Here is a 23,783-nt window from a genome sequence, read left to right as displayed (position 1 = left end):
ATTGCACAGAGAAGCCATTGAAATTCATAAACATCAGCACAACTTTAACAGAAAAGAGGAGAGTTTAAGAATGAATAAGGCTTGGCTTCCTGTTCTAAAAAACCTCCAGACTAACAAAGACAACATTCAACAATAGCCATGGAGATTAGCTTTGGATTACACACATTAACAGATCACTTCAGGATACAATGGTTCCATATTAACATACCATACCCTCATTAGCACATTATCTTGATACTTACAGGACAATGATTAGCACATTACTTTTGCAGGACAATACTCAGCTCAAACCCAACCCCTTTCTGACTATATATTACTCTTCCTACACCCTTGACACTGAGAGACACTGTCCTTCAGTGTTACTACTCTGAAGATGCCTGCCACAGTTGCTGGCGAAACGTCAGGAAAGAAAATTCCAAGACCACGGTCACACAGCCCGGATAACCTACAAGAACCCCTATATAGATTTCCAAACACAAGTTCACAGGCTATGTGAGGCCTTTAAGAAGAACCATCCATGTTTTCCACAAACTCCATTTGGTCATTACTGGAAGATCCAAGCCTTAGCCTATGGCATAGCCAATTAGATGTTATCCCTTGCTCCATAGTATGCAAATGTCCATTGGGTGGTCACATAAGGCTGTGTCTGCAAGACCCAATGTTATAGACTCCTCACAACACAAGCAAAGCTGTTTCCATCATCTTTGTTCCCACTTCACAGAGATGAGAGAAATTTTCCTCTCCTTGCAAAGACCCTGTACAGTTGTATAGGTTCTTCAGCTGTGAGTGGCATTCAAGGCAGAGCCAAACTTACAGGAGCTGGATAAGCTGGCAAAGCCACTGTGCATTTGGTTCTCTCCTGATACAACAGCCAGTAAATTAATCATAAACACTGGAATAATCCGCACAAGCGAATTTCCTTCCTCGCAAAGACCATCCTTTCCCTCCTTGCAAACACCATGATGGAAGCAGACAAGAAGGGGTGCTGTCATGCCAGATGTGATCTACCACATGACACTGGAACTGCAAAGCAGCAAATATCAGGCTGGCAATTTTCTCTGCTTAAAAGCTGTCCGGCGGTGAGTGAGAAAGATTCCTGAGCTTCCCTACCATGGTCTCCACCTCAAGGTCCTGCCGCCTTACACAGTACTGTACAGGAGGTACAAATGGACAGCTAGAAGCTATGCATGTACATTCTTACTGGTATAGCATAAACTACCAAGCACAGTTAAGTACTACCAATCTTTACAATGTTAATCAGCTGCTTGGGGCACCACTGATACTAGTTACCACATTCCTCTTACAATGGGCGATTAGAGCTGTCAGAGCTGAGAACATTGACCATCTGTTTGGCCTGGCACCTGGCAGGAAGCATGCATCCCATTAATGAAAGCGAAGCTCTCTGGATCAAGGCTAGTGTATCTTTCAAAGCATACACAAGAGATACATTTCTCTTTCCAATGAACAAAAGTAGGAACTCAGATTTCAGATATCAATGTGAAAAACAAGCTTTAATGATGATATAATGATAATTAACTACCAAGTATTTCTATTTTTAAAATAAAAATATTTAAAATCATAAGAAATCTTGCAACGGTGAATGTGGGTATTTCCCCCTCCCCTTCAAGCCATATCTCTAGCATAGAATTCGAGTTCATTATTTCAGATAAATGCTCAATTAATAGATCTGTTCATTTTGTTATGTTTATATTGATTTATCTGTTGCTCATGCATTTTAATCTGTTATTTCTGAAAATAGTTACAACTGGCAGCTGTAATTTATGGATGCTTTTCAATAGTCCTCTTAAGATATTTTAATACTTGTCATTGATAACAGATGGAACAACCTCCTGCCCCTGTTGATGGCTGTTCTGATGCACTTCCTTTTAATTATTCTGTAATTCTGAAGTAGTACAACACTACCACTTTTTGGCATCATAGGACAGGACCCTGGGCACTCCACACACACTGAAAGCCGTTGGCATAGTGGGTCAAGTAAGTGGACACCTGTTAGCAGCTGCTATCTAGCAATCATGCCTCCAGCTTGGACGAAAGGGTGGGGCAGTCTGGGTTGCAGCCAAAGCCTCTGCGACTAGCCACAGCTGCCGGTGCTCGGGATCATGAAACAACTCGGCCCAGACATCAGCCTGGGGAAACTGTTCTAGTTGTAGGACCCTTCGTTCAACTGGCCATCTCCTCCTCCAAAGCCTAGCTGGGGTAGATAACTGCCTCTATGAGGACTTGTGAAATGCAACCTGCAGTGCTGTTCCTCCACAGCTCACTGTTTTGTCTCACCTTATCAAGTTATTGATCAGAACACTGTACTTAACATATGCCTTGCTTCTACCTGGGGGTAAGAAGGGGATTTAGATGCCTCATATTGGAGGCAGCATCAACTGGTCAGGTATGAGGCCATTCAGTAGAACAGGTCAGAGGCCAGCTGATCCGAGGATCAGAAGTAGATGACGGGTCTGTAGGGTCTGACAACAGTCAGAAGACAATGAAAGGCAGCCTAGGGTGAACAGAAGTGTTGTTGGTTGGTACAAAATTGTACCTCTGGCCCCTTGGCTCCTTATCCCAGGGCTGATCAGACCGTAGGGAAGGGTTCTGGGCCTGTGGCCTCCTGATCCAGCAGTGAAAAGATGGAGAGTCCCAGGCAAGGATCCTTTAAATGAAACAAAGCTTTATTGAAAATGTTTGTGCACCCTAAGCTAATCTCATTCACCCAAAGTTGGTCAAACCTGTGAGTTTCAAGGACTGCCCAAGCCGGAGAGCTCCACTAATAATGGAAAGTAAAACTCTGTCCCTTCTTTTTTTTGTAAGGCTGGTGATGTCACAGAGCCTCTGGCCCTTCTAGGCTCTTTTTTGCCTCTTTCCCCTTACTCTCCAAAATGTGGTCATACCCTGTCCTTGTTGATACTTTTGTTGCCCTTTTGCAAGACTCATTGGCTCCATCCATCTCTAGCTGTTTCAAGGTTACTTCCCTTATCTCACAACATCAGTTGGTGAGGGGTGAAGGAAGAGCCTGACTACACATAACACGTATATCAAGGCGGGACAGGACCGTCTGCTTCAAAGTAGGTGAGGGATCCTTGATCATCAGCCTAGATGTTACTTCTGCTGTACACTCATATACTTGCAAGCATCCTCTATGTAAACCGACTTTGGGAATTTCAGGCTAAAGCTGCTGAATACACAGACAATTTCAGGGACAGCTGCAAATGCAAGTTATCTGTTTCTTGGTCCTGCAGGCTTAGAAGCAGAAATATAAGCATTCCATGAAGCACTCCATAGAGCCCAATCTATGAGCAACCCGTATTAGACATGGAATTGATATTCCATATCTGACATATTCAGGATCAAGCAAGAAGTCAGAATTAATAACGCAGCCTAAGGAAAAGGCATAAGGCTAAGCACAGGCAGAGATCAAACCCTAGGATCCAGCAGCAATACTACAGTTTTTATACTACCAGCGAATTGCTCAAACTGAAAGGCCTAGCCTGGAGGCAGGAACTCTATATCCAAAGCTTGATCTCACTGGGTCCTTCAGTCAGTGGTTTGCTGCAATTCTCATGTTATCCCTCCAGGTATGGTGTGTTTCCTCCACTGGCCATCTTGAGGAGGGAACTGTAGTACAGAGGCTGTTGGGTCAGCTGCTGACCCAGAATGCAGGCAGCTTAGGTGGTCCACAGAGCAAAGAGTTGCTGGCCCCAAAATCTGGGTGTGAATTCCCACTGTGCCTGAAAAGCAGGGTAATTATTCACCTTCCTGTTTCAATGGGATGGGGAACTGCCTCTCCTTTAATTCGAGATACCCACAGCCAAGGAGTAAATACCTTCAAAACTGTGTAAGAAAGCAAACACCTAGAGAAAATTGACTGAGAAAAGGAATAATGCTCAGAGCACACCTGAAACTAATTATGTACAAAGACCACAAAAAAGCCCCACTGTTGAGGACATACATTGTAGAAGATTTTATAATTTTTAATTTGTTGTAATAACGTTTTAGGTTGTAAAGGCCTATGACCGTGTACAATAAACCTATCTATATAAAAGCTAAAAACCTACATTGTAAAAGAAAGATTAAAAAATAGTGTAAGGTTTTTTCGTATCCATTCTGCTATGAGAGACAGCCAGCGACTCCCCTCAGCATAAACATGATGGGATATCCTGCGTGTCTCCAAACAAAAGGAATTGCTATAGAAACTCTATCATTCTATTCTCACTCAGAGGAGGAAGGTATCTTGACTGATGGAAGGTCCAACAGTTGTGTCCAACCTGGATAAGATATTAGGCTATTCAGTTGAGGAAACTGAGAAGCTCATTCAGCTTGTTGAAGAAAGATATTCTGGCTGAGGCAAGAATGTCAGTGGTGCCTTGTAAAGATGGAGGAAGATAGCCACTCTACAAATCATTTAGAGGGCAGTCAGTGCATTCCTGAGGTGGGGGGCTGAAAGTTCTTTAGAGGCGGTGTTACCCCACCACCAGCGTTAAGTGGCCATTTATCATGGAATAAGAAGCACTTATGCTGGAAGTGGGGGCAGTTCCGTCGGTGCCTGGGCGCCGTGGAGCTGCACACTGCTCCACCAACGCCGCAGTCTTTGGTACCTAAATTCAGGAAGAGATATGTGGCGTTGGCAAGGGGTGGGGCGTGGGGGGCATTCCCAGGGGCGTAGCTGCCGGTATAGCTTGCAGAGTCATCTTTTAATGTGCAGGCTGCCAATGAACAGCACCTCCTCTGTGCTCCAATGGACATGGTGCAGTTCTTCCTCTGGCAGAATCTCCCAGCACCTCATCGTTGCTGCGTAGCATCTTATTACCTCAGCCAAACACAGCCTCAGCTCTAGTGGCTTGCCATGGGTGGCTTTTTTACCCACTCATGGGTTAGGGAGAAAGATGGTGAAAGAACAAAAGAAAAAAGTGATTATATAAAGGCAGCCTAGGCCCATTGGAGCTCACAAAATGTGAGCGCTTATTCAGTTCTGCTTCTACTCCTGAGGCAGGAAATGAAAAAGGCTGAGCAGTGTCATTGAGATGGAAAGCTGCATATCATCCTTGTTCCAAATCTCAATGGTAGGAATCACCCATCAATGAGGATGCCCTCCTCATCTGAGCAAAAAGTACCCATTTTACACCCAGGTACCAGAAGCATCTTGCAGCATGCTGTGTCAACAATAAAGAGGGAATCTTATGGACATATCCAATGCGCCCCCAGCCCACTTCCTTTCATACACCCTTAAAATTTTTTGATACTGTGGAACAAACATCTATTGCCAATGACTGGAACACAGTGGGGTGGCTGAATGGGATGGGACTGTATATGGTGAACTCTGTTTGTGTTGATGTGTATTAGTCCTACAGTGGCATGCTTGGAAGCATGCAGATCTCTCCCTCCCCCCTCTCCTGGCACATTGTTGATCTGAGAATTGCTGGGATGGCACCTAGTCCAGCTGGCCCACGCTGCTGATCACCCTGGGCACTGGGTGCATTACTAATACTGTCGAGTATCATGACCCCTCTTCCTGAACATTGTATGTAATTAGGGGGAAATAGTCGCTCTTGCACTTGGCAAGGACTACCATCTCCTTCACATCATGTGTGTATCTGTGGCTGAATGCTGTGCTTTGCTACCCCATTATACTTTTGCATGGGTCTGCTTCAACTGAGCCAATCCATGCCACTGTCTGTACGTGTGCACAGGACCATGCCCCTTACCTCAATGTCCCCTTTTTACAGAACACTGGACAATTTTAGGCACAGCCAAGAGCACAGCCAACTCTAATACCTATATTAAGTTGTCCTTTCCCATGTAATATACTTGGGTGAGGAGGGAGAGATGGACTTTATGCAGGAAGGACAGACAACAAGAATGTTATCTTTTCTGTGCTACAATGAAGAAAAGGAGGGATGAATCATAATATCCAAATGTACTGCTGGATAGGGAAGATGTACACTCATCCTACTAACATCAGAAACAATACGTACTGCCTGGATGATACTTGTACACTGCATTCCTACACAGCAATCACATAAAGTAGCACATTTACTCAGGCATAAAGAGTTGCTGTTTGAGAGTGGGAAATTATACTATTTTTGTAACAAATGTGCTAACCTGAGAGATGAGTGGGCATTTATTGCATTAAAAACATGACTGTGCCGAAAAGCCCTAGAACTTCTTAGCAGTATATGAAATTAGCCTGGCTCTCAGGTGATAAAAGCCTGGGATCAACAAAGCTAGCAATCCTAAGAATGCCCAGTCCCATTTTACTCATTGCGGCTTAATCCTAGGAAAGTGTTCTAGGATTGCAGCGAAAGATTTCCAGAGGGATGTAGTGTGAGAAAGTGGATAGTTCTGTGTGGATAGTTCAGACATAACTGCAGATTACTAGCTTTTTATTGCAAAAATAACATTATCAGAAGCCACCTGACAAAGGCACTACATTTTCATTTCTCTTTGTAACAACTGCTTCATCATTATGCAATATTTCACTTCCACGATGAAAGTGGAAATGCTTCTAACAGTCACTAACCTTTTCTAAGATATTAGTACAATACCAGTCGTGAACTCGGAAAGGGTCAAAACCAGGCTGCTGATTTTCTTTTTTTCTTAATGGGAGTTTCAAAGGTCTAATGTTTGCCATGTTTTCTTCTGAAAATCCCTCAAAAGACAGCTGTTCGTTCAAATACTCCTTTAAAAAAAGAAACCCAGGTGAATGAGTATTAATTGCATTCAGCAAAGCCAATTAAGCAAATTCCACATATATAGACACAGCATGTAAGTGAGTTTCCTCATCACCCTCTTCTCCTACAGTTTGTATGTATTTAAATAGAAACAGCAATCTCTTTCAAAATTCAACCAAAAACACCTGTTCAGTGATTTAACTGGCATTTTATGCTTTTGTTAATATCCACATCTTTGTGGCATGAACTATTTTTTTCAATAACGAGCATAATATAATTTTTGTTGCTCTATACCTCACTGGAAACAATGACTAGTAAGAGACATTCAATTAAATATATGGATTATGGAAAACAAGTATTGTGAACTAGAAGTCCTCTCTAAACAAATGCAGAAATAACATAATTTGCAGCACTGAAGTGATGCAATTAACTTCCATGGCTGAGATAACATGATTGAGGAGTATAACTTGTTCAGTGGGAAAAAGAGGTATAGAACTGAATATAACATTACACAAAAATGCATGATAACAGAAACAGAATTTTCTGAATCCCTAAGAATACTCCCATGTCTCCCTTGTAACTAAAATGATAGCATGCGGAAATGCTGTTGTGTTTTAAGTGACATAGCTGTATGTATTTTTTTCAGTAAACACTCGTGTAAATTAATCCATTCTGGCAATTTTAGGAAATTACAAAATCCTGCTTCAGGACTTTCAAGACAGGATGCCACTTAAAACGCAGTGATGGACATCATTGCATTAGACTGAAGCATCTATGTACAAAGAGTTGCCAAATAACTTGAAAAGTTAAGACAGGGTGGACAACAATACTCATTAGAGTATACTTTGTAAGTGGAGGAAATTGTAACAAGCTGAAAAAAAAAAAGTCATTGACTCTGAGACCCAAAACTAAGAAATGTCTCTGTTCCATCGTAGAGAACAACTAATCAAAATCCCACACGTTGAAAGCCATGCAGATCCCTGTTCTAGAATAAGCCAATTTGGCTATCACAGTAAAAGGTTCAGCACCGTCTGATAATGAGAGGAGGCAAGCAGGGCAGGCAGACCAGAGTAGGGAGACATGGCATCTTACGAGGAGACAAGACATGAAAAAGGACAAAGGAGATCATAAACATGATCGGGACCCTCTGGCTGTAGAGTTACCAACCTCCAGGTGGGGGCCTGGAGATCTCCAGGAATTACAACTGATCTCCAGACTACAGAGATTAGTTCCCCAAAAATGCTTGCTTTGGGGGGTGGGTTCTATGGCAAACTGCTGAGCTCCCTCCCTTTTCCAAACCCTGCCATTTCCAGGCTCCACTTTCACATCTCCAAGATTTTTCCAACACAGAGTTGGCAACCCTGAAGCTTGCAACGATGGGCTGCGGTCAGACAGTTCTGGGAAGCCCCGTCTGACTGGGCAAAGAGCATTAGGATTGTCTCTGTCTTGTCCCAATTAAGAAATTTCCTCCCCATTCAGACAGAACCAGTGGTCTTGCGTTCCCACTCTGAGCTAGTTTCAAATACCAATAAAAGATCCATGCACTATGGTATTTGCTATTTTCAATGTAATGCTGGCAAAAACTTGAGAGGGAATATGAAAGTGGCAAGATTGTTAAAACTGGCCACAAAAGAGGGATGATTTAAACTGCCATTGCACTTTTATTTCACAATACCTCACTGGTGACTCTGTTTACCAACTACAGCGTCTATTTCCCCCCACACAGAATTGTGCACCCAATATTACAACTGTCAGAAATGCCCATTCTCATTAATTTTTAAAAATGTAATCACTGTTTGATGATTTTCTAAAAGCTATTATTAATGTTGCTTTTCCTTACAAAAAAATCCACACTGCTATTCTGGGTCAATTGCTTCACAGTCATCTCCATCAGTAATGTGAACTGGCTAGGGAACGTTCTGCACATAACAAGTGCAGGGAACAAATGTGTTGCATGAGGATTACTTTCCTTGAAATAAGCAACTGTGTGCATGCTATAGACAGTACATTAAGGTCCGTAAATATTAATAATAAAGTTCTATAACAATTATTATTTCACTATTGTATTATTCAGTCTGTACTTGAGATATTAGGTAAAAGTAAAGGTGTAGTCATTTCGTGGCAAAGATTTAGAATGACTCCTTTGGGGGTGATCTTTATCCATTGTTTCTAAACACATCATAAGGCTCTGTTGATTAATTGTGTTTATGTTCTCCTGTTTTAATTTACGATTTACTTCGACGGGCTAGTTGGGAATGATGGGGAAATGTTCAAAATAAGATTCTGTGGCCGACGATAACAATTGGAGAGGTTAGCAAGAAACCAGATATTTCTAAACAATTATGATTCTTATTCTTTAAAATCTGCAGCTTTTATCTGGAACATTTATTCCTTCTATTATGTCCACAGAAAGCCAATTGAATGTATACAATAAACAAATGGAACTCATTTTGATTAATGCACAGTTCCAAATTTCATAATTCAGGTTTTGCTGTCCATTACAGCCCAAAAATATTGAAGCAAACACTACCCATAATCCAAAGCACACATGCATATTTCTACAAGATCTCAAGTTCATCGCTTCATTGTAAAATTATGCATAAGAATTTGATGTGTCAGGACAGTTTCAGTCCTTAACTGTAAGCTTTAACTGTATTTGCTATGTGTGAGGTTTGTCAAGAAAAACAAACAGGAAAATTACATCCAAAAGAATATAAGAAAGTAAGAGTTAGTAAAAGGATCTTAATTGTTTGATGGGTAGTTTAAATGGGGCATACATTTTAATAATTTTAATGTAATGTTTTTGTACCCATTCATGTTGTATTTCTCTTTTAATTTGTCTGTTATGTGCTGCTTCTGACTTATGGCAACCCTAATGTAGATAAAAGAAGTTATTACTTTTAATTTTATTTCCCATAAAATAAGATAACTGATTTTGTAACACTATTAATTTCTGACTGTATTAACTGCTAACATAACCTGTGGTCTATGCAGTAGAACTCAGAAACAAGTTAATGAAGCATGTCACAGTTTACATTCATAAGTAAAAGGCAAATAATTTCCTCTAAAGTAACCTTTTCTAAATAAAAGCAGAACACTTAAAAAGAAGTCTAACAGCGCAATATTGAGTTTTGTATTGACTTTACAAAGCATTATCACCTCCTTGACTAACCCTTAGCTGCCAGCAGACGCTGCCTCAGGCCACTACACACCTAATTGCTCGGTAAAAAAGGCCGTTTCCCTACCTCATTGAGCTGGATGATGTGATAAATTTGCCTCAGGTATTCACTGCCACCTGGTTTGTGGCAGATATCCAGGACCATCATGTTTATTTTCTGCTCAGTCAATTCAAGCTCAATAGCTTCCACTTCTAAACTTCTACCATCTTCTGCTGCAGTAACAGTACTAGAGGGAATGGGGGAAAAACACCCTGTAAGTATCACAAATAGTCACAAATCATAAACAATAATGGTACTACCTTAAGTGTATTAATCCAGAATATACAAATCTACACAGACGTATTCATAGATTTGTCTTGCAGCAGAGAAAACTATGAAAACATGCCCTTCTATGTAGTTTAAAATTATGCCAGCAGATACTTTAAACTATTGATAAACGTATGTTTCCTCACCAGTTCACATTTCTCATAATTAGTCATCAAAACTGCCTTAATCCAACTAAACTATAAAACTTTAATTTTTAAACAAATCAAGCATACTAGCATATAAAAATAAAACTTGTTTCTGTTAGCATAAGCTTATTTCTGATAAAAAGTATTAATATTCTTTATTTTGCAGCATTGTGTTGCCTTTTGCACAATATATGAAACCCTGCTTAAAGTGCCACTGAAGTGGTCATTTTACTAAGTGCTGGCTGGAAAATCAATATCTTAAAAGGTCTGCAACAGCCTACTTATGGGTAACTTTATATCACTATTTGTTTGAAAAAAAATTAAGAACCTGTACTTTCTATTTTTGGTTGGAAGGAGAAGATAATATCTTTTTCCTTCTATTTATGATACATTGGTTCAATAATGTGTGATTCAAGTCTTGCAGCTTGGCATCTCAAACCACGCTGGTATTTTAACATCTATGAAAACTGACTAGACTACGCGTTCATGGGACAATCTTTATGATAATCATAATAGAGCCTAGAATAGAAGCATTTATGAATGAAAACAAGTTAACTGAGTGAAATGTAATATGAAAAATTTTAGCAGTAAATTACAATTCAATATTTAAAATGTGCCAATATTACAAAAAAATTCTGGATGATTTATTGATCTCTGAAACTCTACACAGCTGCAGGACAACCAAAACAATGTGCCTTGCTAGACAGTAAATTGTTTTAAAATACTGCAAGGTGCAATTTATTTATTTGCTGAAGAACAGGAAATATTTTACCTGAGAGATGCACTAGATGAGGACACTTATATCCTTGGCATATTTTAAAGCCAGTATAGAGGTATAGCTGAATTTTATGTCAAACTGCTTAGCAGATGACATTGAAAGAGTTGAGGCCATCTGACAAAAGAGTGTATCAGTGTCAGAACCCATACTGTATCCTTTCCTGTCCATCACTGTGCAGGTGAAGCAGATGATTGGATTCAGTCAGTGCTGTGATTAATGAGTTCCTCTCTGGATTTGGGACTGCCTATCAATCATGTCATTAGGGAGAATGTGCCCTGAAAGAGGCAGACCTCAGCCAAGGAATAACTGCATTCATCTTAATCTTTATATGCACCCAGTCAGGCAACTCAGGGTCACCATGATGAAAAATAATAATCTTCAACTCAACAAATTACTTCGCAAAGACAGACTTTTTTTTTTTTTTTTACTTTTTGGAGATGAGGGTTCTCCAGAATTTTAGTGGGCTGTTTATAACTTGGGGGTTAACAAAAAAAGAAGAAGGTTATTTTAATTTTGAACTATAATTTTGTAGGTAATATAGGAGACAGGAAACGACTATCACTGCCTCTTTTCTCATTGGCTTTTCTTACTGTTTCCATTGGTCTATCAACATAATTTTATTCAGCAAAACAATTTGCTTGATCAGCACCAGTAGAATAGAATAAAAGAATAAATGAAGAATAACTGGAAAACATTCTTATAATGGGAAAATATGAGTAGGAATACTACATATTTTAAATTTTTCAGTCTGGGCCCAAATTGTCCAAAGTACAGAACCTCAGGCTGATATTTTATTACATAGATGATAATCATAAAACATTTTAATCAGGGAATGGTTCGTCAGCTAGAAATTCATCACTGATACAAAATTTGTACAGCCATTTGAAAGAATCAAGTTTGTCACTTTCAGGAGGTTTTGCCTTAGATTTGCCACTCCCTAGGTGCACATTTTCCCCATCTGCAATCTCAAAACTCTGCATGTTTTTTTTTTTTTGTTTTTTTTTGAGTTTTGAGAATTTGGCTGGGGGGGATGTGCATTTAGAGAGCGGCAAATCCAAGGCAAAACCTCCGATGTGTTTTCGCCCTCAGTCTCCATTCATAAAGTGGTTGTGGCAATCGTTATGTAATCTATGGGCCTCCATATAAACAGACATGGATAAGTGGGAAAGCCAGTTCATGTAGGGAAGAGGGAAACTGTAGGGCAGTTGCTTGCACTGCCAACATATAGGTTAGAGTTCAGTTTCCCTTACCCACCACTTCTCTCTCTTTCCTTGTAATTTCACTGGTAGTCTCACTATTCACGACAAGTCTTCATTACCACAAGTGTAATACAGTGTAAGTCTATGGCCTGAATCCAACAGAAGTTAGTCAAGCTTAAATCCTTCGGCAATCAGTGCCACTTTAGTTATAACTAACTTTAGTTGGATCAGGGCCTGTAAGTTTAATTATAATGATGTCGCACACATTTCTGAAAGAAGTTTCACTTTTGCAGATCCCTGCTTCCAAGAAAAAAACTAATGAACGGTCTACTTGTATTTGAAAGACCCTGTGCACAGCTCATCAAAAGAATGCGAACTAATTTACTTATGTGTAAAGCTAACCAAAATGTCTTTCAGATTAAATATTTCAAATTGTAATAAAATACTATAACACTTTCTATAATATATTTCGTCTAATGGGTTTTTTAAAATAAAAAATTAGTATATGACATCTGAATAATATAACTGTAAATTCCTGTGGCAAAATAAAGATTACAATCTGCCAGTTATTACTGATTTGATTCTGTTTAAAAAGCCTTCCAATTTCAGCAAAGTTACAAACTGAATTATGTTCCTATATTAATAGATAACATTTTCTTTTATCATTATGATCATGAGTGGCATCCAGGGTATGACTCAATTTGGTAGTACTATTGTCCCAGTTACTATTCTGCTGTCCAGTAAGTTTATTCAACAAGCTGTATGAACAACTGTGAATGGCAAACAAATGAAGATGCCATACTGAGTGAGACCCTTGCTCCATCCAGCCTAGTATTGTCTGCTCTGACTGGCAGCAGATGTCCAAAGTCTCAGGCAGAGGTCTGCCCCAGGCTGGAAATCCTTTCAATGAGAGATGCCAGGGAAATCTAACAGTAAATTATATTACGTGCATAAAAATAGTCCAGATAATTCAGAGAGCTATCACACACTTAAATGTTTTCAACCTTTTTGCAAAATATTATTGTGTTTGAAACTTGGGATGAAATCTGAAAAGGTTAATATTTTCCTCAATCAGAAACGGCTGGATGCTTCCTCCCCACCACCCACCCTATTACTCCAAAATGTTCCAGTTCCCCTCTGGATATGGTATGGTGCAAAATTCAATATGCTTACTTGTTTCTAATCACAAAACACCAGCAAAAGCCCTTTATGTACGTATATCCTCTTTAATGTAATCTCCATAGCAAAATCCATTACCAGAATATATGTAATGACAGTTCAAACATACAGTGGAGGAAAACACAATTTCCCTTGTTTTCAGCTTATCCTAATAATCAGATCCCTGTGGGAATCTAACACTTGCTATTACAAATATTTTTACTATAAAATGTTTTATTATGAAACATGTTGTGTTCACAGCAATAAGTGACAGGAAAAAAGAAAGTATTATACCTCCTTACCAGTCAATGCTTAATTTTCTTGCCTTTAGTAATTGGCTTTCAATCCAGTTTGGTCTTTGCTGTTCAATGCTCCATATAATCTTCTGTGCCACTTCTTTAGGGCTACTTTTCTTTTTCCCCATAATGCTTTCCAAACATACACGAACCAAACTAAGCTTCTCTTTGCTCCATCTGTCAAGTGTTGTACCGATTAAAAGTTCTGTGGTGTTTCCATCCTCAAATATCCGACATATAATTACAATCAAGATCCAGACAAGAAGACCAGCCTTTTTTGATTCAATACAAGTTTTTGGCATTTTTCTCTCGGACAGAAAGAAGAAATACTTAATTGGGAGAGGCAAACACGCAATCACCGTAGGTAGCTTGCTGATTACAATAGATACCGCTTGAGCAGCAAGCTTTGTGAAGCCTTAAAAAAAAAAGATATGATTAATACTAAACTCTGTAGTTTTACATGAAGTTTTGAGCACTGCCAATGTCTAAGTATAGAAGTGACTGAGACTCATAGCCTAGATGCACATGGCAGATAGGGCTGGCACCATCTTCCATGGCAAAGGAGCAAGCTTTCATCTCCATCCCTTCCACTATGCAAATAATATCATATGGAGACATGATTTATGCGTATCTCCATGTCTTTTTTTGAGGGGGAACAACCCCACAACCTGGTACCCCATGTGATGAGGTCTTTGTCTAGAGTGCCCAGTTCACTTTAGATATCTATGTGGTGTAGAGAGCGGGAGCTTGCTTCTTCCACACAGAGGACAGCACCAAGTGCCAGTTCAAGATAATGTATGAACCGGGATATATTCATCTTGTATTGGAAAGGTCATTCCACCCTCCACAGAGAGACATGAGTTAAATCCCTACTAAACCATGAACCTCGCCATGCAGCCTCGGGCAAGTCACTATCCCTCAAGTCTAAGCTACTTACCCAACAGTATAACTGTTGAATACTATAATTCACTACTTAGCAAGTCTTGAAATGAAATTGAACACAGAAACTAGGATCTAAGCAATTAATCTATGAATATCAAAGGGCTTGCTCATGTACCATGGGATACATCTCAGTGAGTTTCCCACTTCTTCAGGGAATGTGAGGAGGGGCTGTGGCACAGAGGAAACTTCTGCTTTGCATGCAGACAGTCCTATTCTCAATCCCCAGCATCTCCAGTTAAAAAGAATCCAGTAGTAGGTGATGAGAAAGTCTTATACTAGAGACTACTAGAGAGCTGTTGCCAGTCAGAATGGACAGTAATGCCTTTAATACCAATGGTCTGACTTGGTGTACGGCAACTTCAGGCATTCAATCTAAAGGTATAGTGTAAACCCCCATTTCGCAACTTGATATCATATCATATCACAAAATGATTCCCACTAACACTGTCTCTTTTGCTCCTTACACAATTTTGTCATTTCAGTCAGAGATTACTCCCACATTAAGGGTAAAAGAGGAATATAAAAACAATATTTTGCAATTAAAAATAACTTTAAAACTATTCCCTTTATACATAAAACTAATGAAACATTTAAATTTGCATTATTAAAATTCTGGATACTTTGCTACTATTTTGAATAAAGTTGAGTATTTTAAACTTGTTTTAGGAACTAATTAGAGGAAAAGGTTTCAAGCCAAGTAAGTGACATTATTATAGACAGCCAATTATAAATGCCCATATTACAAATCTATGACAAAGTACACTCTAACATTACAGTCCCAACATTCACTATAAATTAAACCTGTGATATCATATTTACACTCAACAAAGTCTAATCACTAACAGCAATCTGTTTCCTAAACTGTATAAAGGCAGAAAGGAAAACAGGTGGCTGTTTTAACAATTGGAGACCTTTGACTATCACTAGCACAACGTTTTATCCTTTTTACCACAGATGAAAATATACTACATCTCCCAAATGATTAAAAATCTATCATTAATGTGCTATTTATCTTTCCTAATAGTGAACACGATGGTTCTGTTACTACTAGTGGGGCAGTGAAAAAAGATACAACCAGAGGAACTCCTAGGCATGCAGACAGGCAACTACTAGTTTTTATTTTTTTTAATGAAATCCCCCTGCTTCCTGCAAATGCCCCAATGAAGACTGAGTGGTTCATTGTTTTCCAGGAGATTTAAAGCTAAATCAGACATCATGGCAGCCTCAAGTCTGACCCATGGTTGCTGCCATTTTAGGTAACAATTAGTCCATTTAAAATGCCTCAAGGGCCACAGCACAGTGGGCCAGGTGATCTTGTTTGCCCACCACATGCCTTTTCAAGCTAAATAGCATATCTGAGTTCCCCTCTTTACTTTCCCTCATATGAATAAATGCCTCATTAATATGGGGAAAAGTTTTGTGCTTGGGGTCACCAGTGCAGTGGGCGAAAAACATGCTCCTGAGACTACATAGCTTGGCATCCATCAACAGGGATTCCAGGTGAGTGAGTGGGGAAATCAGTGCATCTCTTCTAGTGCGGAACACTGGATACGTATTCTGCCTCCTATGTACCCTGTCAAAAAGTCCTTGCAGCACTTGCTTCTTCCCACCATTACAAAGACAGGTATTTTGTCAATTACTTAGCAAGGAAAATAACTGCATCAACATATGTCAACAATTACCTCAAAACTTCAGGAATTATCTTGCTAGAATTGTTAAATTATACCACAACTCTAATTCTCATTACATGAGCAATCATTATTTTGATAGGTTTATGGAAGAACACACCTACATTTCCCAGATTCTTTTCTCTTCATTTCTCTAGGAATATAATTCCATTCCTTTGGAACTGTCTTCAACAAACTTTCAGGAACTATTTGCTTGTGTTGATAGGTTCTGTAGTTCTCTGTTGCTTCCCATGAATGCATCAAAGAAATGATCTGCTTCACTATACCCTTAACTGAATTCATCAAAGTCAGCTTCAAACATCTGATTACCTCTGGTTCCGATTCAGCACAACTAGAAACTTTGGAGGCAAAATAAAAGAGACATTAACTAAGCCGAGCCATTTAGAGAGCAATACCAAGCAGGTCTACTCAGAATCCTACCCAAATCTGTTCAGTGAGGCTTACTCTTAGGAAAGTGTCCTTAGGATTGTACTGTTAGTTTTCATAGTTTTTTCATTTCATTTTTGTAAATATTAACGTAAACAAAATAAAGAAGAATCTGACATTACAGATAAAAATACAAAGAAATCTATGCAGAGAAAAACCCATAAAGCACTTCTTCGTGCATCACTTTTTCTATTACAGACTATAACAAAAACATTTAAATCCAGATGTAATGTTTGTTGTCAAAATACCACAAAAAGCTGCCATATTATTGATGAACAAGGTTTCTACTGTCCACAATCCTTCAAGCATACACACTTCAACAGTTCTGCAATCTGCCAAACCTTACTGATGTATGTTTTTATATTGAAACCCATCTCTGATTTACATTTTTTTCAATCAGGATTTTTCTGCAATAACAATGTCCAGAATCATATTTACATTCTGCTTTTTACAATACTTAGACATAAGCCCCTACTAGAATAACATTAGGGTTCTTAGGAAGCCAAAGATTTAACATACGATTAATTCTACGACCTTTTCCCCAGATTAGTTTTTCAATGTCAATTCCCAATGCTTAAGTAACTCAAAACCTCCTGTAGAGCCCGTGGCGCAGAGTGGTAAGCTGCAGTACTGCAGTCAAAGCTCCGCTCACAACCTGAGTTCGATCCCGACGGAAGTTGGTTTCAGGGAGCAGGCTCAAGGTTGACTCAGCCTTCTATCCTTCTGAGGTCAGTAAAATGAGTACCCAGCTTGCTGGGGGTAAAGGGAAGATGACTGTGGAAGGCACTGGCAAACCACCCCATAAACAAAGTCTGCCTAGTAAACGTCAGGATGTGACATCACCCCATACGTCAAAAATGACCCGGTGCTTGCACAGGGGACCTTTACCTTTAGAGGTATGTATGTGATGGTTTCTTACTTTATCAGAAATATAAGTTGGTTGCTGGAAGTACTGGAACCAACCCACAGATGGAATTTTACTTTGTAATTCTAGAAAAGTTAAGCATTACCCAATATAGTGAGTTTCAATAAATCACATAATTTGTGTCATACTTCCAACTTGGGATAAGATGTTGAATGCAAAGGTTGTTCACAACGATATCTTTGGATTTATATGTTTTATTTTAATCTAGCCCAAACTTCCAATATCCCAACAACAAAGGGATTTGCATAGATCATATATTCTTAATTCCTTTGCTTAAAAGGTCTTGAAAATCTGAAATACTAAGGTTGTGGGACTTGAACTATGTTGTTCCAACTGATACCACAGGCATTGTTTATTGACATTTATCCACTTGAATATCATTTTCGATTTGGAAGACTAGTAATACACAATGATATTAAAGCACTTGATACCTCCTGAACTTTTCTTCCTTCACAGAGTTATTAATTAACAGAGTAATTAATGAAATAATTTTTTTTATTTAACCAAATAAACTTAGATGGATTTATAACTTTACATATGTATGTATGTGAAGTGTGTGGGTCCTTGCAGGTGCAGAAAGACTCGCATGCCCATCAACTGCTAACAACAAAACCTTTACTTTCTCTTCCAGATGCATCATGCTGTACGGTACTTCCCAATAGCCAGTTCTCAATCCTACCCTGGGGTTGGAGTCCCAGACTTTGTGTCATCCTACCCTTCTACAGGTAAGCTGGGCTGTGAGGAGCTGGTGCCTGTCAGGTCATCTTCCTTGCTTGGCCTCACTATTGCCTCCTCTCCACTTCTTCTCTTTTTTACCCTTCTACCCTCTTCCTAACACTTCTCTGTCCTCCTCCAGGTGCCAAACACCACTCCCACTGAAGCCAGCTCTTTGCCTCCCTCCATCCAACTGTTTCAATTTCCAGGTGGGCTGAGCAAGTTGGGATGCTGATGCTAAGTCCTTGTGGGGTTGCCACTACTGGGTGGAGACTGTCCTCCATCACTCCTGGTTCAAAGTGAGGCGGAGGCAGGCCCTTGCCGCTGGGGCCTGGGCAGACTGGGGATGGTGCACCCTCGCCACTGGATGGGTCCCTTGCTGCCAAGGTTAGTCAAGGCTCCAGCCTATACCTCATAGGGACTGGCCAACCTCAGCTTCCAATGTGGTGGAAGCAGGCTGTTGCAGTTGGGGTCAGCAGGGGGTCCCATCTCCACCTCAAAACAACATTATATTATCGTTTACTGTACTGTTATAAATTATTTTTCTCAGTTGCCATTCTTTTACTTATTAAGTAGAAGTTCATAAATTATTATAATTCACCATGCTTCCTGTTTCTTCTATTGAGCAAACAAGTTCTCAAAGTTAGTTTGATCTGTTTGCGTTGCCATCCTATGAGCACTGCCCAAGAATAGCCCCATTGAATAGACCTGAGTAGAATTCTGCATAGATCTGCTTAGGATTGCTCTCTAAATTAAGTATTCAACAATGCATACCTTCTAAGAAATACATTGCTAAAACATTTTAAAAATTATGATGCTGGGTAATTATCATGACACTATTAAGGTATTTGGTAGGAATCATATATACCTAGAAAAAGGTCTATATCAGTAGGTACAACTGACAAGAAAAACAAAAGAAAGGATTCGGGGGGAAATCACACGGGGCTCGTTTCAGTCCACCACTGGCTTTATTTATTTATTTATTTCATTACATTTCTACCTCACCCTCCAAGTGGGGTAGGGGAGACCAGGGAGGCCAATATTTATAGGAGAACCGTAGCTGGACTCAACCATAAGACTGGCGGAATAGTTCCGTCTTTAGGTGGTGTGGCCCTGTGGAAAACTATGGAGCACTTCCACGGGGCTCAAAGGTAAGGGCAGCTTCCTGGCTTCAGTGCGCGGGGGGCTGAATCCTCCTCTGGAGGTGGCAGCTTAGCCCTCCCCCTCAGGAATGGGCTGTAACTCAGTTCTTACAGGAGGATTTTTCATTAATAAAATCAACTAAATATTATAGTATGTGACTAGGAGAGAATTACAGCAAATTTTAATTTGCGTTATGGGGCAGGAAAATATAGTTTAAGATACTTTCACAGTCATTTTCCAAGAGTATCTCCCTCAAGTTGCTGGGCAAAGAAACTCTAAACATTCATATTTCATCCCCAGTTTGCGTTGGTGATTCTCTTTTCTTCATTTACAAGTACCACACTTGGGGCGGGGGGATGCTCCCCACCCAGAACTGGCCTTTCACATTAAAAGATGTAGTCACTTTTGAAAACAGGATGTCTAGTACTGCACATTATAGCTATGAACGCTCCATTTCTTACCATTGCCACGGTTTTATCTTGATTTGAGAGTAGAGAGGCTAGCAACATTCCTTAAATAAATCTCCAGGACACTTCTAACATTATGTGGTTTAAGATGTTGTATTCTGGCAAAGTGGTAATCTGCAGTACTGCAGTCCAAGCTCTGCTCGCAACCTGAGCTCAATCCCAATGGAAGCTGGTTTCAAGTAGCCGGCTCAAGGTTGACTCAGCCTTCAATCCTTCCGAGGTTGGTAAAATGAGTACCCAGCTTGCTGGGGATAAAGTGTAGATGACTGGGGAAGGCAATGGCAAACCACCCCATAAACAATCTGCCTAGTAAACTTCATTATGTGACATCACCCCTGCCGCTGCCTGCACAAGAGACTACCTTTACCTCTATTCTGACATACTGTATCAATAAACCAAGAAAATGAAATCTATATAAAGACACATACATTTCACCATGTTTCTCATACCTGACATGTTGTACAAACAATCCCACATCTTCTCTTTTTCCATGAAATTCTCAAGAACACCACCAAGTGATTTGGGAGATAAAATGCAGTAAGATAGTACTGTAAAGATTGCTTCCGTTAAACTTGATTTGTTGCTATTTTTCTCATCAAGGCAAGTACTTTGTTCTCCACATTTGAACACTTCAGATTCTTGAAAACAGAAGAAAGAAAACAGTCTCAAGTCAAGCCATAATCCAATAGACAATTATGCAGCGTCCAATGGGGGACTATTAGCCACCTGACTCCCAGAGCGGCTATTTTCTTCACTAGGGAAAACATACAAGTAGCCAAATAGAACCTTTAGATTTTTGCCCACAGAGCAGATAGGAACTCTGGAGGCACAGTGAAATATGACATGGCCGGAAGGGTTTACCCCACCTATCCTCAATATAGGTGAAATCTGGTGATAACCCAGAAATGTACGATGTATGAAGCCTTACTAAGAAATACAACTACTCTTAGAAAACCTCTTTTATCACTTCCAAGATTTCACAGAGAAACAATTCCCAAATTTACTTAGAATTTCACTTGAGGTAGGATTTCAGTAGCAACTCTAAGCATAACTCTTTAACACCACCAACACTGCTTGTACCTTTATCATTTTAAAAAAGTCTTAAAATCACTTTTTTAAAAGTCTTCAGCAGCAAATTGCTTTTTGTAGTATCACTGCAACAGGACACCTCATCTGGCATTTTAAATCTCTTTAAGTGCCAAACACCAGCCAGGTTTTCTCCATCCCCTTGCAGTAGTACCCTGCCACTTCATAACATCTTTCTTTCTTGAGCAATTACGCAGGCATCTCCATAAATCTCTGGCACCTACGGCATGGTCTAAAGGCACATGATACAGCAACCTTGCTAAGGTAAGCATGTTTGTACTTGGTCACTGCCTGGGCAGGGACTGCCTGGGAACTGCCTGGGAACAGGCTTCCTCGGGAGGTGGTAAGCATTCTTTCCCTGGAGGTTTTTAAGCAGAGGCTAGATGACCATCTGCCAGCAATGCTGATTCTATGACCTTAGGCAGATCATGAGAGGGAGGGCATCTTGGCCGTCTTCTGGGCATGGAGTAGGGGTCACTGGGGGTGTAGGGGGAGGTAGTTGTGAATTTCCTGAATTTTGCAGGGGGCTGGACTAGATGACCATGGCAGTCCCTTCCAACTCTATGATTCTATAATAAACAAATGCTTCTACAACGGCAATAACAATAATAAAAGAGGACAACAGCTATTCTAACTGAGATGTAGACCATCCTCAGATACTTTGAGAAAAAGGAGCCAGCTAATGAAAAAAAATCAATTTTTATCAGGATGGGACAGCTTTTGCCAGGTGTTTCAATTAATAGTCTGAAATAATGAGATGCTGTCTGGAATAGCAAACTGGCTCCAATTAACTGATAAGGGCCAAGGTCATTATAACTGAGGATATTCCAAAAACTTCCTCTTTACAAATATGATTAAGTAATAGTTGCTACTGGAAAAGATCTCAAGGCTCTACAAACTCAATGTGTTCGGTGAGTGAAACTTTGCAAACATATACCATCTTTGAAGCTAATAATAAGAAGCACAAGTACCTTCCCAGCCTGCTCCCCTACCAGAGGAGGAGGCTTCTGGAATACTCAACACTACATTGACTTGAGTTTTTATAAACAACGTTAATAATCAATCTTCATGATACTAACATACATCTAAGTTTGTGGGGGTTAATCACTATTTTTCTTTGTTACCATCCACCCTCTGTATCCCTACTATAAAAATTGTTTTAAGGCTAGCACCCATACCCCATACTTAATCAACAGTTAATATTCTTAGATGAACAACAAACTCCAAGATAGCCTCCACATAATTAAATAAATTTAGTTGTAAAGAAACTTGTTTAAGGCTGAACATTTCTAAGTAGGGTACATTCTGCTGAAGCTCAAGGGAACTGTCAGTCAATAGATCAATAATTTCTGCCCCTTAATCCTTGTGATAATTGAAACAGCCAGCAAAATTCAACACAGGGTAATACAAGAACACTATGACGAATTAAGAACATGATCATCATCAGACATTTATCAGTCTTTGTAGAAGATGACATGTATCTGAATAGGTAAGTGAATACATTGTAGAATTCAATAGGAAACATGACAGAAGTTGAATGGTGATGTGCTCCTGACAAATGTTAGACCACTTTAAAATGACAGAACTAAATAGTATGTGAATTTAATATAACCAATATGAAATTGCTTTGTGAAGAGATGATAAAAATAAATGCTAACATTATGCAGTTTAACAGCATTACAAAATAGTTGTAGCTAACATTTTAATAGATTGCAAACATTTATTCTTTTCAAACACAGCATTAATAGAATACAAAGTGAATTACTATGCAAAATGAAGCAATTTCTTTTAACTATTTGTTCCCTGATCAAATTATTTCTTATGTAATGACATCTACTATATAAATGAAACAAACAAAGAAACAACCAGAATTTAGACTGCCCAAATGAAGGAAAATCCCACATTAACAGTTTTTAACAAATTATAGCAGTTTTTAGCAAATTCACCAGAGTTGAAATGTAGCTGTTTCTGTCAGGCTGCTATCTCGGTTTCGTTATTGTCTCTGTCTCTGCGCTGTATTGTCTGCCCCCCAAGGTCGCATACCTAGGCCTGGGAACTCAGCTCCTGGGAAACTGTATTCAGCCTATGCGTGTAATCTCCCGCCTTTCCTGCCTTATAATATCTCCCAGCTAGTGAGTCTCTGATAGCTGTCATTTTATTAGCCCTTGGCCCACAGAACCAGAAATCACCACAAAGTCATATAGAGTCCAAACAGATGGCTTTTACTGGTCAAATAGGCATACAGTGCAAACGAATAAAATGACAGCTATGAGAGACTCACTAGCTGGGAGATATTATAAGGCAGGAAAGGCGGGAGATTACACGCATAGGCTGAATACAGTTTCCCAGGAGCTGAGTTCCCAGGCCTAGGTATGCGACCTTGGGGGGCAGACAATACAGCGCAGAGACAGAGACAATAACGAAACCGAGATAGCAGCCTGACATTCTGCTCCCCTTAAGGCCCCCTCCCAGTTCGCAAGGGGGCTGGCCTATCCGGGTAAGGAAGTGGAAAGCCGCCGACGCTTTATTTCTCTCGTCCGTCAAAAGCACAAGGAAAAAGGCACCCAAAAGCCTCAACCCAAGGCACCACTGCTCATCCCACGAAATCCCCCACGTCCGCCCCAGGAACGTGAAGCCCGATTTCAGAGGG

General features: G+C 39.8%; 1 protein-coding gene across 1 annotated transcript in view; it reads right to left on the bottom strand.

Annotated features, from left to right (window-relative positions):
* Positions 1–13,937: 13,937 nt before the first annotated feature.
* Positions 13,938–23,783, bottom strand: part of KIAA0825 (KIAA0825 ortholog) — a 100,403-nt gene continuing 90,557 nt past the window's right edge. The window contains exons 13-15 of the mRNA XM_056849241.1: positions 20,497–20,685; positions 16,473–16,710; positions 13,938–14,157 (exon numbers count right to left, since the gene is read on the bottom strand). Of these exons, the coding sequence (XP_056705219.1) occupies positions 14,073–14,157; positions 16,473–16,710; positions 20,497–20,685 (512 nt within the window). The 3' untranslated portion in view covers positions 13,938–14,072. The remainder of the gene's footprint in view (positions 14,158–16,472; positions 16,711–20,496; positions 20,686–23,783) is intronic.

This window comes from Euleptes europaea, chromosome 4, assembly GCF_029931775.1.
Source record: "Euleptes europaea isolate rEulEur1 chromosome 4, rEulEur1.hap1, whole genome shotgun sequence".
Lineage (NCBI taxonomy): Eukaryota > Metazoa > Chordata > Lepidosauria > Squamata > Sphaerodactylidae > Euleptes > Euleptes europaea.
The sequence above is the reverse complement of the archived record's forward strand: the minus strand, read 5'-3'. Positions and strand labels throughout refer to the sequence as shown.